The sequence below is a fragment of the Eumetopias jubatus genome, unplaced genomic scaffold (genome assembly GCF_037043125.1).
Source record: "Eumetopias jubatus isolate StellerSeaLion01/CBP00866 unplaced genomic scaffold, mEumJub1_p1.0 scaffold_6, whole genome shotgun sequence".
Lineage (NCBI taxonomy): Eukaryota > Metazoa > Chordata > Mammalia > Carnivora > Otariidae > Eumetopias > Eumetopias jubatus.
The window spans coordinates 120,031,383-120,047,739 of NW_028274812.1; the positions used below are offsets into that span (position 1 = coordinate 120,031,383).

Below are 16,357 nucleotides of genomic sequence, written 5' to 3' on the forward strand. Positions count from 1 at the left end.
TGGTTGCTTTTACTTTGATGGTTAGTATTAGTCTATGTGCAACTTCACAAGGCACCTTCCCTTCATTCATTATTTGCTAACAGGGCCAATCGTTGCTTTTGTTAAGTTCTTTTGGAGCTATTACCCTTTGATGCTTAAGACCTGGTTCCCAAACAACAGATAGGAAACAAGATGATTTTGTAATTCAGAGATTAAGGAAGAATGAAACCCTATGCAGAACAGAAAAGCCAAAAGAAACCTGGGGGTGTGATGAGTCATCTGTGCCATAAATTATGGAGAGAGCAAACGCGAGGTCCCAAACCACCCAGGTACAAAGACGGCCTCGTATCTCCTCTCTTTGTCCTCCACTGTGAAATCTAAATTTATCTCTAAAAATGCTCAGAAGACTTCTCAACCAGAGGAGGTATTAAAGGAAAATACTCACAAAGTAGAATTTCCAAACCTGAGTAGATGTACCTCCTGATGTGACCTGTCTGGTATGCTTGGCGGTGTTAGGAAGCCTTAGTTCTGTCCCTCTGTGCAGATTTGCTCTGCGGCTCCCAAGGGCTCAGCGCCCACACACACAGAACACCAGGCAGTCCCGACCTCCCGTCATGATGTTACCACGAGCGTGTGCTCTGTCCCTTGGTCACTAACATTCAAACCAGGGAGATGATGTCTTAACCCTGGGGGGCTGGCATCCAGGCTGCAGGGACTTGGTGTGTCTGGGAGAAATCTAAGTATCCTTTACTGGAAGGGGGCCCACAGGGCACATCCACACATTCTCTTTGTCTCCTAATCCAGCCCCAGGAAAGGACCACGAAATGCCAGCTCCCACAGACCCACCCACCACAACTCCCCAGCCTCCCAAGCCCCGCCTGGGGGAGCTGACCGTGACCGACACCACTCCCGACTCCCTGCACCTCTCCTGGACTGTCCCCGAGGGCCAGTTTGACCACTTCCTGGTCCAGTACAAGAACGGGGACGGGCAGCCCAAGGCCGTGCGTGTGCCGGGCTATGAGGATGGGGTCACCGTCTCAGGCCTGCAGCCAGACCACAAGTACAAGATGAACCTGTACGGCTTCCACGGTGGCCAGCGCGTGGGCCCGGTGTCTGCCATTGGGGTGACAGGTGAGTGGATGCTGGAAGCCCCAGGGTGGGGCCAGTGGGAGGGTCTCCCTCTCCCAGGTGATGGGTGAGTGGGGTGCAGGAGGCCCCTCTGCTCGAGGCTGAGCCGTGGTGCCCTTTGTGCCTCCACACCCCCCTCCCGGGGCTCCCTGAGGCCTGAGGGGTCCACCCCTGCAGAGAAGGGCCTCCATGAGCTGTGCTGGAGGCTGTCCAGGGTTCCGCACAGCTGACCCTCAAGGCTCCCAGGCATGTTTGTGAGATGCAGCTGAGCAAGCCCACCCAGCCCCAAGGATGGGCTTCTCTGAGCTGAATTTGGGGGCCCCCAGACATGATCACAGCTTCTCCATCCTTCTCCCAAGACCTGAGGACATCTGCTGGGGATCCTGCCTCACCTTCTCTGTGTCTGTCCTTCTCAGCTGCAGAGGAAGAGACCCCAACCCCCACTGAGGTGGAGGAGACCCCCAGCCCCACAGAACCCAGCACGGAGGCCCCGGAGCCCCCCGAGGAGCCCCTCCTAGGGGAGCTGACGGTCACAGGATCCTCCCCAGACTCGCTGAGCCTCTCCTGGACCGTCCCCCAGGGCCACTTCGACTCCTTCACTGTCCAGTACAAGGACAGGGACGGGCGGCCCCAGGTGGTGCGTGTCAGAGGTGACGAGAATGAGGTCACCGTCGGGGGCCTGGAGCCGGGGCGCAAGTACAAGATGCACCTGTACGGCCTGCACAGGGGACAGCGCGTGGGCCCCGTGTCCACCATGGGCATGACCAGTGAGTGAAGGGGCAGGAATCAGGGGTCTTCAGGGAGAACTGCCTTTTCTCATGGGTACCCTGGATGACTGTTCTGTTCTTTGGCTCGTCCTAAGGATGCAGGCCTTGGCTCCCCGTTTCATGCTTTTCCTCCAGGGCCCTGGGGTGTGGCCTGGGCCTAGGAGTTTAGCATTTGCTAGCCTGGAGCCTCATCATCCACACTAGCATGACCTCCTTCTGACGATCAGCCGCTGGGCCCCTCTAAGAGTAAGGTGTGTCAGGCACAGGCCAAGCATGCACACGCGCACAAGGAGGAAAGAAACAGGACAACATCCAACCACATTGAGATGATTCAATAATTAGGCAACATCTATAAGATGAGCTATTATGTCATCACCAAAATGTTTTAACATAAGATGATTATTTGATAATATTACATTGAAAAAGGAGCCCCCAAATTTTGTAAGGATGCTAATAACCACTGGAAAATAACATGCATGGCAAGAAAACTGGAAAGAAACACATCTCACAGATGTGCATGGTTTGTCGGACAGGATAGAATGTTCCAGCCCTTTTTTTGTTTTATTCTAGTCTGTTCTAAATTTTCTTTTATAATCAGGAAATATTTATTTTAAATATAATATCTCCTCCTCTCTTGTACTCCTTCCATCTTTTCCCCCATCACTCTTACAACTTATTTTATTTCTAATTCTGAAAAAGTTTTAATTTCTAGTCCCTAAGAAATTGGGGCGGCAAAAGCACAAGGTGAATTAAATTCTAAAAGGGCAGTCAGGATGGCTTTTCTAAGTCAGTGTCAGCCCAATTCTTTTTTTTTTTTAAATTAATTTCAGGGGCAGAATGTAGTGATTCATTAGTTGTGTATAACACCCAGTGCTCATTACATCCTGTGCCCCCCTTAACGCCCATCACCCGGTTACCCCATCCTCCCAACCACCTCCCCTCCAGCAACCCTCGGTTTGTTTCCTAGAGTTCAGCACCTCTTATGGTTTGTCTCCCTCTCTGTTTTTATCTCATTTTATTTTTCCTTCCCTTCCCCTATGTTCATCTGTTTTGTTTCTTTTATTCCACATATCAGTGAGATCATATGATAATTGTCTTTCTCTGACTGACTCATTTCACTTAGCATAATACCCTCCAGTTCCATCCATGTTGATGCAAATGGCAAGATTTCCTTCTTTTTGATGGTTGAGTAATATCCCATTGTGTATATATACCATTCTTCTTTATCCATTCGTCTGTCGATGGACATCTGGGTTTTTTTCCCATAGTTGGGTATTGTGAACATTGGTGCTATAAACATTGGGGTGCTATAAACAGGTGCCCCTTCAAATCACTATGTTTGTATCCTTTGGAAAAATGCGTAGTAGTTCAATTGCTGGGCCATAGGGTAGATCTATTTCTACCTTTTTGAGCAACCTCTGTACTGTTTTCCAGAGTGGCCGCACCAGTGGTGTTTCCCACCAACAGTGTAGGAGGGTTCCCCCTTCTCTGCATCCTTAACAACATCTGTCATTTCCTAACTTGTTAATTTTAGCCATTCTGACGGGTGTGAGGTGGTATCTCATTGAGGTTTTGATTTGGATTTCCCTGATGTCGAGCGATGTTGAGCAGTTTTTCATGTGTCTGTTGGCCATTTGGATGTCTTCTTTGGAGAAATATCTGTTCATGTCTTCTGCCCATTTTTTGATTGCATTATTTGTTCTTTGGGTTTTGAGTTTGATAAGGTCTTTATAGATTTTGGGTACTAGCCCTTTATCTGATAAGACATCTGTAAATATCTTCTCCCATTCTGTTGGTTGTCTTTTGGTTTTGTCGACTGTTTCCTTTGCTGTGCAGAAGGTTTTTTCTGGATGAAATCCCAGTAGTTCATTTTTGCCCTTGTTTCCCTTGCCTTTGGAGAGATGTCTGGCAAGAAGTTGCTGCGGCTGAGGTCAAAGAGGTTGCTGCCTGTGTTCTCCTCTAGGATTTTGATGCACTCCTGTCTCACATTTACGTCTTTCATCCATTTTGAGTCTATTTTTGTGTATGGTGTAAGAGAATGGTCTAGTTTCATTCTTCTGCATGTGGCTGTCCAGTTTTCCTAGCACCATTTATTGAAGAGACTGTCTTTTTTTCCACTGGATACTCTTTCCTGCTTTGTCGAACATTAGTTGACCATAGAGTTGAGGGTCCATTTCTGGGTTCTCTATTCAGTGTCAGCCCGATTCTGATGTCCCATGAGAACAGATTTCCTCTGTGTGCTGTGCGGGAGAGCCCAGCACCCCGAAGAGAGCCTCTCTGTAGGCCTGGGGCTTGCAACCTGTACAACACCAAGTGAGAGGCTCTGTGAGGGTCCGTCTCCTCTCTTGAAAATGGTCCAGACAGAGGAACGATTTCACGCAGCCCCCCTGACTTCTGGGGGATGGGCCTCTTTTCTCTATATACATTCACAGGAGTGTGGCAGGAGGGGGAGGACGAGAGAATGATCAGAAAATAGACATTAGAGGGGCGCCTGGGTGGCTCAGTCAGTTAAACGTCTGCCTTCAGCTCAGGTCATGGTCCCAGGGTCCTGGGATTGAGCCCCACATCTGGCTCCTGGCTCAGATGGGAGCCTACTTCTCCCTCTCCCTCTGCCTCTCCCCCTGCTCATGCTCTCTCTCTCTCTCTCTCTCTCTCTCTCTATCTCTCTGTCTCAAATGAATAAATAAAAATAAATAAATAAATAATCTTTAAAAAAAAGAAAATACACATTAGAACAGCTCCCACCCTGAGGGAAAGCCATTAATGCTCATCCACTGTTCAATGTGGTTGCTGTCTGTCACAGCGGATCTCAAGCACACACGAAGTAAGGAGGGCAGCTGAAGGAACCCATGGCCCTTCTCCACACCCCCCACCAGATTATTAAGTTTTAGAGTCCAGGGTTTCTTTCTCAGTCCACGTTATTCTGGGGAAACAAATATCAACATTGTGGAATATTTGAAAAATAGGGGAAAAAACCAATCAGAACACCTTTGGACACAGTAACTGCCATTAATAATAATACCCATAGCACGGGCTCTCCCTAGCTTTCCATCCAGTGCATGTTCTCAAGCTGCAGAGTGTTCAGACAATTCTTTACTCTTCCTTTGTTTTTGTACGTAAGTTACATTGTGAGCATTTATTTTGAAGCCACACACCCAGCATTAATCATCATTTAATGGTGATCTGATGCTGCATGGTGAAAGTACCATCGCAAAGTGAATCATCTTCTTGGGGCCATTTGGGTCCCTGACACATTTTGCTGTCACGAATAATTCTCCAATGGACTCCCATGGCGCAACTTTTTCATAATTTTCTTAGGACAGCTGCCCAATGGGATTATTGGGTCAAAAGAAATGAGTAGTATTGTGGCTCCTATACACACGTCCAAATTACCTTCTGGTGCCGGCTAATCAGTGTGTGAAGGGGATCGGGGCCTGTCTCAGTGCCAGCTCGGTAGTTCCCAGCCGGCTAAACCCCAGGTGCTCAGACTCGGCTCCACAGCTGGAGGAATGGACTGCTGCACCTGTGGTCCTACTGACATGAGCAGCAGAGTTGACTACTAAGCCTCCATCCCCATGTCTTCTCTCAGCCCCCCAGGACCTTGTGGAGGAGAGGTCCAGCCCCACAGAACCCAGCACGGAGGCCCCGGAGCCCCCCGAGGAGCCCCTCCTGGGAGAGCTGACGGTCACGGGATCCTCCCCAGACTCGCTGAGCCTCTCCTGGACCGTCCCCCAGGGCCACTTCGACTCCTTCACTGTCCAGTACAAGGACAGGGACGGGCGGCCCCAGGTGGTGCGTGTCAGGGGTGACGAGAGTGAGGTCACCGTCGGGGGCCTGGAGCCGGGGCGCAAGTACAAGATGCACCTGTACGGCCTGCACAGGGGACAGCGCGTGGGCCCCGTGTCCACCGTGGGCGTGACCGGTGAGTGGGGGTGAGACAGGGCCCCCTGGGGACGCCGGACCTACAGGACTCTCCCTTTATTACCACGTGCATGAAAACACATATTCTAGGCAGCATGTCTCTTTTACACATCACATGGCCTGAGGATCTTGGTAATTACCAGGGCAGATTCAGATGCCACAGTCGTGGGCTGGGGCCAGAGTTTCTACATCCCTGATGCGATGCTGATGCTGCTGGTCCAAGGACCACACTTTGAGTAGCAAAGCTGGTCACGACAAAGGAATTGGACGCTTTCTTAGAATTTGTTGGAGAGAGTTGTACTGGCGTCCCTGATTCCTCCCAGAGGCTTTGCCTCCCTGTAGTTTACTGGAGGCTGGGGGAGAAGACAGAAGGGGCTCAGGATGTAGCATCCTGACCGAAACATCTCCAGGCCTCGTGGTTTGGGTGCTATCAGGCTTCTGATTCCCATGGGTCAACAAGATTGGGTGCCCTGAGCCAAGCACTGTGGGAGTTCACTGGGGCGAGCCTGATCGTGGCAGAGAGAAGTTCTTATCGTAATGGGGATCCCGGGTGTGGGGAGACAGGCCGTGAACCAGCAATCAGGCAAAGGAGCATGTGCGTGTGACAGGAAGCGCTGGGGCTTCCTTCACAGCCAGCCTGCCCAGGAGTGTCCACGGGACAGCTGACACCTGAGGTTGGGCGGGGCGTTCGCTTGGTGACAGGGTCAGATCCACGTCACAGCTGGTGCCAGGGCCTGGAAACTAGGCACGTCGCGGCCCATGAGAGGGACAGAGAGGATTCTGTGTGAGAGCCTCTGAGGGAGGGAGGGAGTCGTGAGATGGAGGTGGAGCAGCAGAAGCAACTCAGAAGCCAGGGGCTCGTCCCGGGGGTAGAGAGGGCTGTTGCCCGGTGAAGCTAAGGCCGACACCATCAGATGTGCAGCGGAAGGCTCGGCCTGGCCCCTGTGAGGAACGGACGGGGCAGGGAGGCAGGGAGCCCGGGAGGGACACGGTGACCCAGGGGAGAGGCGACGGGGCTGCGGTGGGACCCAAGCCAGCCTGGTGGGGCTGCAGGTGTGGGGAACCCAGGAGGAACTCAGTCGGATGCTCTGAGTCTGATGGCCGCTGGGGACAGGAGGAGATCCAGGAAGACTCCAGGTTTCTGATAGGGGAAGGGAGTTCTGAGCTGTTTGGGAGCAAAGGCATGAGCCAGGGGGAGTGAGATGCCAAGGAGACGCCAGTGGAGTGAGGCCCAGGGCACAGTGTGCAGGGGAGGTGGGTGCTGGAGAGAGCGGGAGAGGGGGCGGGCTGTGGGTAGGGGCAAGATGAGGGTAAGGGGCCGAGCAGGCTGGCATTAATGGACCGGGAAGGTGACACTCTGCTCCTTATTATCTTATTTTTTTAATATTTTATTTATTTATTTGAGAGTCAGAATGAGATAGAGCATGAGAGGGGGGAGGGAGAAGCAGACTCCCTGCTGAGCAGGGAGCCCGATGCGGGACTCGATCCCGGGACTCCAGGATCATGACCTGAGCCGAAGGCAGTCGCCTAACCAACTGAGCCACCCAGGCACCCTATTATCTTATTTTTGTAAGACACCCACTTCTATGCTGCCCTGCATGTCCTCACCTGTCCCTGTATGTCTCTGTCCACTTGCAGAATATGAAGCTATGACCACCGAAGCCCCATCCATCACAGCCCCTGAGCCTCCCACCAAGCCCCGCCTGGGGGAGCTGACCGTGACCGACGCCACTCCCGACTCCCTGCACCTCTCCTGGACTGTCCCCGAGGGCCAGTTTGACCACTTCCTGGTCCAGTACAAGAACGGGGACGGGCAGCCCAAGGCCGTGCGTGTGCCGGGCTATGAGGATGGGGTCACCGTCTCAGGCCTGCAGCCAGACCACAAGTACAAGATGAACCTGTACGGCTTCCACGGTGGCCAGCGCGTGGGCCCGGTGTCTGCCATTGGGGTGACAGGTGAGTGGATGCTGGAAGTCCCAGGGTGGGGCCAGTGGGAGGGTCTCCCTCTCCCAGGTGATGGGTGAGTGGGGTGCAGGAGGCCCCTCTGCTCGAGGCTGAGCCGTGGTGCCCTTTGTGCCTCCACACCCCCCTCCCGGGGCTCCCTGAGGCCTGAGGGGTCCTCCCCTGCAGAGACTGGCCTCCATGAGCTGTGCTGGAGGCTGTCCAGGGTTCCCCACAGCTGACCCTCAAGGCTCCCAGGCATGTTTGTGAGATGCAGCTGAGCAAGCCCACCCAGCCCCAAGGATGGGCTTCTCTGAGCTGAATTTGGGGGCCCCCAGACATGATCACAGCTTCTCCATCCTTCTCCCAAGACCTGAGGACATCTGCTGGGGATCCTGCCTCACCTTCTCTGTGTCTGTCCTTCTCAGCTGCAGAGGAAGAGACCCCGACCCCCACTGAGGTGGAGGAGACCCCCAGCCCCACAGAACCCAGCACGGAGGCCCCGGAGCCCCCCGAGGAGTCCCTCCTGGGGGAGCTGACGGTCACAGGATCCTCCCCAGACTCGCTGAGCCTCTCCTGGACCGTCCCCCAGGGCCACTTCGACTCCTTCACTGTCCAGTACAAGGACAGGGACGGGCGGCCCCAGGTGGTGCGTGTCAGAGGTGACGAGAATGAGGTCACCGTCGGGGGCCTGGAGCCGGGGCGCAAGTACAAGATGCACCTGTACGGCCTGCACAGGGGACAGCGCGTGGGCCCTGTGTCCACCGTGGGCGTGACCGGTGAGTGGGGGCGAGCCACTGTCCCCAAGGTCTCCTTCCATTTTCTCTTGCTTTCCCCTTGGATCTCAGCACTCCTCACAGATGGTCCTTTAGATCCGTCTCCTTTCCCATATGGCACCAATGATCCTGCCTCATTCTTTAGTTGAGTGAGGTTGATGGAGACTGTGTTCACGGTCAGTTGGCATGTACGCTGTGCTTCATAAATTTTACCTGTGTTCTTAAACTTGCTTATTCATCTATGGGCTCCTCAGGCTCCCCAACAGGGTATTTTAGTGACTCAGAACGTGGCTGCAGAACCAGATTCTCTGGGTTTGATTTCTGCTCTGAATGTACTGACTGTGTAAATTCACGAACATTTCTTAACCTCTCTGTGCCACAGATTCACGCAAAATGGGGAGGATTAATACTAACGGCACCTACTCCGTATGTTGTGTGAGGATACGTGTGCTACTGTGTGAGCTGCTTACAGCCATGCCTGGGACACATTAAGCACTTTAGAAGAGCTTGCTACAAAACATTTGTTTCATAGTCTGGGGAAAGCACTCCCACTCTTTCAAAGGGTCCTGCCTTTGACCCCTCAGCTTCCTGTGCTCTGTTCCAGCCTCCCAGCCCGCAGAGCGCCCTGTGGCCCCCCGCCTGGGGGAGCTGGCTGTGGCAGCCGTGGCCTCTGACACAGTGAGCCTGTCGTGGACGGTGGCCCAGGGCCTCTTCGACTCCTTCCTGGTCCAGTACAAGGATGTGCAGGGCCAGCCCCAGGCGGTGCCTGTGGGTGGGCACCTCCGTGAGATCAGCATTTCGGGCCTGGACCCGGCCCGCAAGTACAAGTTCCTACTCTTCGGCCTCCAGGATGAGAAACGCCAGGGCCCAGTGTCTGCAGAGGCCAAGACCCGTGAGTGGAGGCGGGAGGCCACCTTTGGTGCTAGAGCCTCCTGGGTGTGCCTCGCCCCCTTGTGGTGACAGTCAGAATTTCCTGTTTCCGTGCTGCGCACTCGCGGCCGCAGGGCCCGCGCACCCGTTTGTGGACTAGGGCCGGGGAAATCCAGGTCCAGAGCTCCCCACTTAGCCCTCACTCTCGTCCTTCTCCCTGCTCTTTCTCCATCCCGATAGACGCTGCTTTCTCCCCTGGCTTGTCTTTTGTCCCTACTCCTCTGCTGCCCCACCTCCTGCCATGTGGCCCAGCCGCCCCATGCCAGCTCCCGGGACCAGCTCCCAGAGCCACAACACCCTGAGGAGGCTCTGTCAGTCTCTTGTCACTCTCCACACACCTCTCCCTCTTCTGCAGTCTCAGACACGAAAACTCCCCGCCTCGGGGAGCTGACCGTGGTGGACCTGACCCCGGACTCCGTGACCCTCTCGTGGACGGTCCCCGAGGGTGAATTCGACTCCTTCGTGGTCCAGTACAAGGACAGGGACGGGCAGCCCCGGGTGGTGCCCGTGGCCGCAGACCAGCGCGAGGTCACCGTCCCCGGCCTGGAGCCCAGCAGGAAGTACAGGTTCCTGCTCTACGGGCTGGCAGGCAGGAAGCGCCTGGGCCCCGTCTCTGCCGATGGCGCCACAGGTGAGCCCCAGCCCTCCACCACACCTTTTCTAGAGCTGCCTCCTATTGTGCCCCCAGAGCTGGCCGCCCCCCCCGGCCTATCCATGCCTTTAGCCTTTATTCTCCAGGCTTCAGCCTTTGCAGCAGCAAAAGCAAACATTCACTGAGTCTCAGTCACATGCCAGGCACTATTCTAAGTATGTTACATGCATTAGTCCCTTCATTCACTGACTGCTCGATGTCATAAAAAGAATTCAGTCTTTGGAGCCAGGCAGACCTGTGTTCAAATTCCGATTGCCGGTGGTGTGGCCACAGACAAGCCACTTCCTTCCCTCGAACCGCAGTTTCCGTACCTGCGTAGGCATAATAAATACGGATCGGCACTCCATAAATGTTCCCATTCTCTTCCCTCTGTCCCAGCTGAGGCAGGAGGTGGAAAATATGGAAGGGTTTGGCTGCAGAAAGACTATGGAAAAATCTGGTGTCATTGTGCCCATTACTCAGCCCCCCTGAGGAAAGGGTGGAGGTGGGTCACTGACCCTTACCCCACTCCCGGGACCATGAGTCATCCTGGCCAGATGGGGATGGAGCACATGGTCAGTTGGGGCCTGGGACCCTGAGACTGCGTAATTCTCTTCCCTAAGCCCCCATTATGGGGAGTGGATACAGGCTTCTCTGACCCCATCAGCCAGCACCCATCCCCACCGAGGCAAGTCTCTTCTGCGTTCTGCCCTCCATTCTCCCAGTGCTGCCCCACCCTGCTGCCCTGGTCCAGGGGTGGTAGTGCAGGGCTGGGGAAGCGGGTAGAAGGATGGCCAGGGCTGATAGCAAGGAAGGGGGAGGTCATGGCCAAGCTCTGGGAGCCCATCAGCTTGGCTGGCTGCCCAGCCCAGCTCTTAGTGTTTGGGGGTGTCTCCCTGACAACCCAGATACACTCCGGGAGACTTTCTGGGCTCCAGCCACATTCCTGCTCAGGGGGTCAGGGGCCAGGGAGAAACTGAGGCCCTTCTTACACCCCCAGGGGCCCTATCTTACAAGGTGATCTTTTATGCATTTACTGCACCCTGATCACAGCAGGGAGGGAGTGGGGGCAGGAAGGATTTAGGGCAGTGGCCTCCAGAGGAGAGATCGAGCTGCTCGCTGTCCTTCCTTTGGGCAGATTGAAGCCACACTGCAGGGACCCTTTCCTAGACCCTCATGCCTCCCAGAAGTCGCCAGGGCTGTGGTAGAGGTAGCTCTTGACTAAGTTTCTCCTCCTGCTCTCTCCACAGCTCCCCTGGAGCACCCACCCCGCCTTGGGGAGCTGACAGTGACAGATGAGACCCCAGACTCCCTGCGCCTCTCATGGACGGTGGCCCAGGGCCTCTTTGATTCCTTTGTGGTCCAGTACAGGGACCCAGCTGGGCAGCCCCGGGCAGTGCCTGTGGCCAAAGACCAGCGGGCAGTCACCATAGAGGGCCTGGAGCCTGGCAGGAAACACAAGTTTCTGCTATATGGGATCCACGGAGGACAGCGCCTGGGCCCCATCTCCGTCCTGGGAGTGACAGGTGAGCAGGAGCCTGAAGAGACCAACAGGAGTGGGCCTGGGGCATACGGAGGCCCGCCCAGGGCTCGGGAAGGAAGGAAAGTGCGGAGCGGCCGGCTTTGGGGTGACCGAGGAATCCGTGGAGGCAGGCGCAGGGCAAGGCCCTGACAGCGGCCCCGGCCTCCCAACCTCCACCCCGTCCCTCTCCTGAGGCGGCTCTTACCAGATGGGGGCAAACCCCTGCCTGTGGATGAGTCAGGAGCCTTTTCTCGCAAATGGAAAATAACTGGAGAAGGACATAGGCAAGGGGCGCTGAAGGAGGGGCCTCCTCCCCGGGAGGTGTTGACACCCCCCCCCCCCAGGGAGTGACCAGCACCGCGAGGGGAGGCATGAGAGGCCGTGGAGGTGGAGAAAGGGAAGCGAGTGTGGGACGGATCCAGCAAGCCATCCCACAGAGGGGTGATGGGGCCACAGTGCTGGCGCTCCGAGGGGCCCGGAGGTGGCAGGACTCAGTGCCAGGGCAGGAAAATGGCAGACCCACAGGAAGGAAGGTGCCAGGAGAGCCTCAGTCCCCCGCTGCTCAGCTTCTCCCCCAGGCTTCTCCCACGCAGCCCCCTGGCGCCCAGCCACAGAGGCCCCCGAGCCCCGCTCAGGGCCCCAGCTAAGGACACTGGCAGTGAGCGACATAACCCCAGACTCCCTGCGCCTCTCATGGAGTGTGGCCCAGGGCCCCTTTGAGTCCTTCGTGGTCCAGTATCAGGACACAGATGGGCAGCCCCAGGCCTTGCTCGTGGGCGGCAACCAGAACAAGGTGCAAGTGTCAGGCCTGGAGCCCAGCACCGCCTACAAGTTCTTCCTCTACGGCCTCCACAAAGGGAAGCGCCTGGGGCCTGTCTCAGCCAAGGGCACCACAGGTACCGGCAGGCCAGGGCCCTCTATCTAGGCCTCACCCGCCTCTGGACTGGGACCGACAGGGCTAACGGGGGTGACCGGACGTGGTGACTGTAGAGAAAGAACATGAGGAGGGCCCCAGAAGGAGGAAGGGTGCCCCTCAGCCTTCGGCTCTACGCACACCTGCTCACTTTGGGTCCTACCTCCATTTCACAGATGAGAAACTCAGGGCCGGGGTGGGGCGGTGCCAGAGCCCTGCCCCAGGCCACGGAAGTGGTGTGCTTCTGTCTCCCACCCACTCTGTGCAGGGCCTGCTCCTGCCGGCCTGACCCCAGGGGAGCCAGGACCCCGCCTGTCCCAGCTGTCAGTGACCGATGTGACCACCAGTTCCCTGCGGCTCAACTGGGAGGCCCCCTCGGAGGCCTTTGACTCCTTCCTGCTCCGCTTCGGGGTCCCATCCCCAAGCACCCTGGAGCCGCACCCGCGTCCCCTGCAGCAGCGGGAGCTGACGGTGCCGGGGTCGCGGCGCTCCGCCGTGATCCGGGACCTGCACCCGGGGACCCTGTACAGCCTGACGTTGTATGGGCTGCGTGGGCCCCATAAGGCCGACAGCATCCAGGGCACGGCCCGCACCCTCAGCCCAGGTAAGACCCCACAGTGGGCACCTTCGTGTGCTGCCCCAAAGTGAGGGGTCTCTGTACTTTGTAGGGCGGGACCTAGTGCCTCAGCCAGAGGGAAGCTTGGTGAGTGGTGGAGGGCTGGGAGGCATCTACAGAGACTTCCTCTCCTGGGTCTAGAGGAAAGGGGTGGTGAGCAGGGCTAGAGTCACTGGGGCCCAGGAGGAGGCAGGGGTGGGGATCCTGGGGTGGGAGCCTCCCTGCCCCGTGCCCTCACCCACGTTCCTCGGCACACCCCTCCCCGCAGTTCTGGAAAGCCCCCGTGACCTTCAGTTCAGCGAAATCGGGGAAACCTCGGCCCAGGTCAGCTGGATGCCTCCAGCATCCAGAGTGGACAGTTTCAAAGTTTCCTACCAGCTGGCAGATGGAGGTGACACTCTTTCACCCTTTGGCCCATGTCCTTGTCCGCCCTCACCTCTCCTGCCCCCTGCGCTCTGCTCACCCTGCTTGCTTCCGGGGGCAAACTGCCGAGCCCACTGTGTTTTCAGGCGAGCCGCAGAGTGTGCAGGTGGACGGCCGTGCGCAGACCCAGAAACTCAAAGGGCTGATCCCGGGCTCTCACTATGAGGTGACCGTGGTCTCTGTCCGTGGCTTTGAGGAGAGTGAGCCTCTCACCGGCTCCCTCACCACAGGTGAGATGGACTAGGCCCCAGGCAGGAGGTGGGGGGAGAATGAATGGGGAGGGGGAAGGTGTGAGAGGCTCTCGGACTGTGGACCAGAGGCCAGCAGAGCCTGGGAAGGTGAGGGCTGAAGAGGGGGGCAGGGGACAGCTCTGAGCCGCCCCCTTCTCCCAGTTCCTGATGGCCCCACCCAGCTTCGAGCGCTGAACTTGACGGAGGGATCGGCTCTGCTGCACTGGAAGCCCCCCCAGGCCCCTGTGGACAAGTATAACGTCCGTGTCACAGCCTCAGGGGGTGAGCGGGGCTGAGGCCTCTGGCGGGGACTTGGGGGCAGGGGCTCCGGCAAGGTGAAGGGGGGCAGATGCTGATGCTCACCCCGCTCCCAGCCCCCTCGCTACAGGCCTCAGCCCCGGGCAGTGCTGTGGAGTACCCTCTGAGTGGCCTGGAGCTCCACACCAACTACACAGCGACCGTGCGTGGTCTTCGGGGCCCCAACCTCACGTCCCCAGCCAGCATCAGCTTCACCACAGGTGCAGCCTGGGAGGTGTGCACGACAGGGGGAGGGGAGGTTCAAGGGAGCTAGGATGGGCCTTGTCTCCATCTTCTCTTCCCACCTTCCCCTCCCAGGGTTGGAGGCCCCCCAGGACCTGGAGGCCAAGGAAGTGACCCCCCGCACGGCCCTACTCACTTGGACTGAGCCCCAAGTCCCTCCAACCAGCTACCTGCTCAGTTTCAACACCCCTGGTGAACAGACCCAGGTGCCCCCATCCCTCCCTCACTGGCCAACCTCCCCTCCCAGCTTCCATTCCAGGAGGTGCTGCCCCCTCCTCTGCCTCTCGCGGCGGGGCTCCCCGTCCCCTGACCTGCTCGTCGTCTGTCCACAGGAGCTCCTGCTCCCAGGAGGGATCACCTCTCACCAGCTCCTGGGCCTCTTCCCCTCCACCCGCTACGGCGTGTGGCTCCGAGCTATGTGGGGCGAGAGCCTCACGCCGCCTGTGTCCACCTCCTTCACCACTGGTATTTGGGCACTGGGACAAATTTGGTCAGCGGCTGAGCGGGCAGCAGGGGTCTAGGGTTTGGGAAAAGGGCCGGCCCCTCGTTCTCATTCTCCCCCAGGTGGACTTCCGATCCCCTTCCCTCGGGACTGTGGGGAGGAGGTGCAGAACGGAGCCCGCACCTCAAGGGCCACCACCATCTTCCTCAATGGCAACCGCGAGCGTCCCCTGGACGTGTTTTGTGACATGGAGACCGATGGGGGCGGCTGGCTGGTGGGTGGCACCCGGAAGCCCAGGGGTCTGCCCGGGGCAGGGGCTGCTGTGCCAGGAGCCATAGGCCGACGGTGCCTCCGCCCGCTTCCCAGGTGTTCCAGCGCCGCGTGGACGGACAAACGGACTTCTGGAGGGACTGGGAGGACTACGCCCACGGCTTTGGCAACATCTCCGGGGAGTTCTGGCTGGGTGAGTGCCTCACAGGGCCGGGGGCCAGGGAAGGGATGGAGACCCTGTGGACACCAGGACCCTGAGGAGAGCACTCCCCCTGCCCCCAGGGAACGAGGCCCTGCACAGCCTGACAGACACCGGCGACTACTCCATGCGCGTGGACCTGCGGGCCGGGGACGAGGCCGTGTTCGCGCAGTACGACTCCTTCCGGGTCGACTCGGAGGCCGACTACTACCGCCTTCATTTGGATGGCTACCATGGCACGGCAGGTTAGGGGTGCGCCTGGGGGCGGCTGGGGAGGTGGGGCAGGGGGCGGGGAGGCCCTCACTGCTCCTGTCACACCTGTCCAGGCGACTCCATGACCTACCACAGTGGCAGTGTCTTTTCTGCCCGGGATCGAGACCCCAACAACCTGCTCATCTCCTGCGCTGTGTCGTACCACGGGGCCTGGTGGTACAAGAACTGCCACTACGCCAACCTCAATGGGCTCTACGGGAGCACAGTGGACCACCAGGTGAGGGGCCTGGGAGGCAGCACCGAGCTGGGCGGTGGGGGGGGAGGGGGTTCACCCTGCTGGGGTGTGACAGGACAAGCTCCCCAGCCGCTTGGTGCCTCAGGACCCTCATCTGTGAAATGGGACAATAATGCCAATCTCGCAAAGTTATCTTGAGGGAGACATGAGCACAATTTATTGGACGTAAAGGGCCAGCTCAGATGAAGCCTCAGGCCTTGGCAGTTGAGGATCATGAAGTCGGTGGGGGGTGGGAGAGACGTTGATTTCTGGGAACCATCTCCCCAGAGGGGCAGGGGTGGGAGCAGATGGGATGTGTGGCCTTGACTCTGTCTCGACATCTCCTCCCAGGGGGTGAGCTGGTACTACTGGAAGGGCTTCGAGTTCTCTGTGCCCTTCACGGAAATGAAGCTGAGGCCAAGAAGCTACCGGCCCCCAGCAGCCCAGGGAGGCTGACCGCCGCTCGCCTCTCGGGCGCCCCAGAATGACTGCCGAGCACTGAGGGGTCGCGCTCAGAGAAGAGCCCGGGGCCACCGTCACCGTCCAGCCACCGGAGGGAGCCTTCTCCATCTGCGATCTCACAGCACCATGTTTACAGGGGGGGAGGGCAGGGGTTTGTACGGGGAGTAATAAAAGGGGAAA

The 16,357-nt window shown here is 57.7% G+C and overlaps 1 protein-coding gene across 3 annotated transcripts in view; it reads left to right on the forward strand.

Moving 5' to 3' along the window:
- Positions 1–16,295, forward strand: part of TNXB (tenascin XB) — a 50,257-nt gene extending 33,962 nt beyond the window's left edge. For 2 of the 3 annotated variants that reach the window (XM_088024053.1, XM_088024051.1), the window contains 20 exons: positions 784–1,110; positions 1,524–1,874; positions 5,464–5,796; positions 7,434–7,751; positions 8,165–8,515; positions 9,798–10,073; positions 11,324–11,599; positions 12,162–12,491; positions 12,777–13,112; positions 13,393–13,515; positions 13,634–13,777; positions 13,940–14,059; positions 14,152–14,295; positions 14,393–14,523; positions 14,650–14,782; positions 14,882–15,033; positions 15,126–15,222; positions 15,312–15,473; positions 15,555–15,718; positions 16,067–16,295. In XM_088024053.1, the coding sequence (XP_087880179.1) occupies positions 784–1,110; positions 1,524–1,874; positions 5,464–5,796; positions 7,434–7,751; positions 8,165–8,515; positions 9,798–10,073; positions 11,324–11,599; positions 12,162–12,491; positions 12,777–13,112; positions 13,393–13,515; positions 13,634–13,777; positions 13,940–14,059; positions 14,152–14,295; positions 14,393–14,523; positions 14,650–14,782; positions 14,882–15,033; positions 15,126–15,222; positions 15,312–15,473; positions 15,555–15,718; positions 16,067–16,171 (4,373 nt within the window). In that variant the 3' untranslated portion in view covers positions 16,172–16,295. Of the gene's footprint in view, positions 1–783; positions 1,111–1,523; positions 1,875–5,463; positions 5,797–7,433; positions 7,752–8,164; positions 8,516–9,116; positions 9,405–9,797; positions 10,074–11,323; positions 11,630–12,161; positions 12,492–12,776; positions 13,113–13,392; positions 13,516–13,633; positions 13,778–13,939; positions 14,060–14,151; positions 14,296–14,392; positions 14,524–14,649; positions 14,783–14,881; positions 15,034–15,125; positions 15,223–15,311; positions 15,474–15,554; positions 15,719–16,066 lie in introns of all 3 variants that reach the window. The other variant, XM_088024050.1, reaches the window with a different exon arrangement.
- The last annotated feature ends 62 nt before the right edge of the window (positions 16,296–16,357 follow it).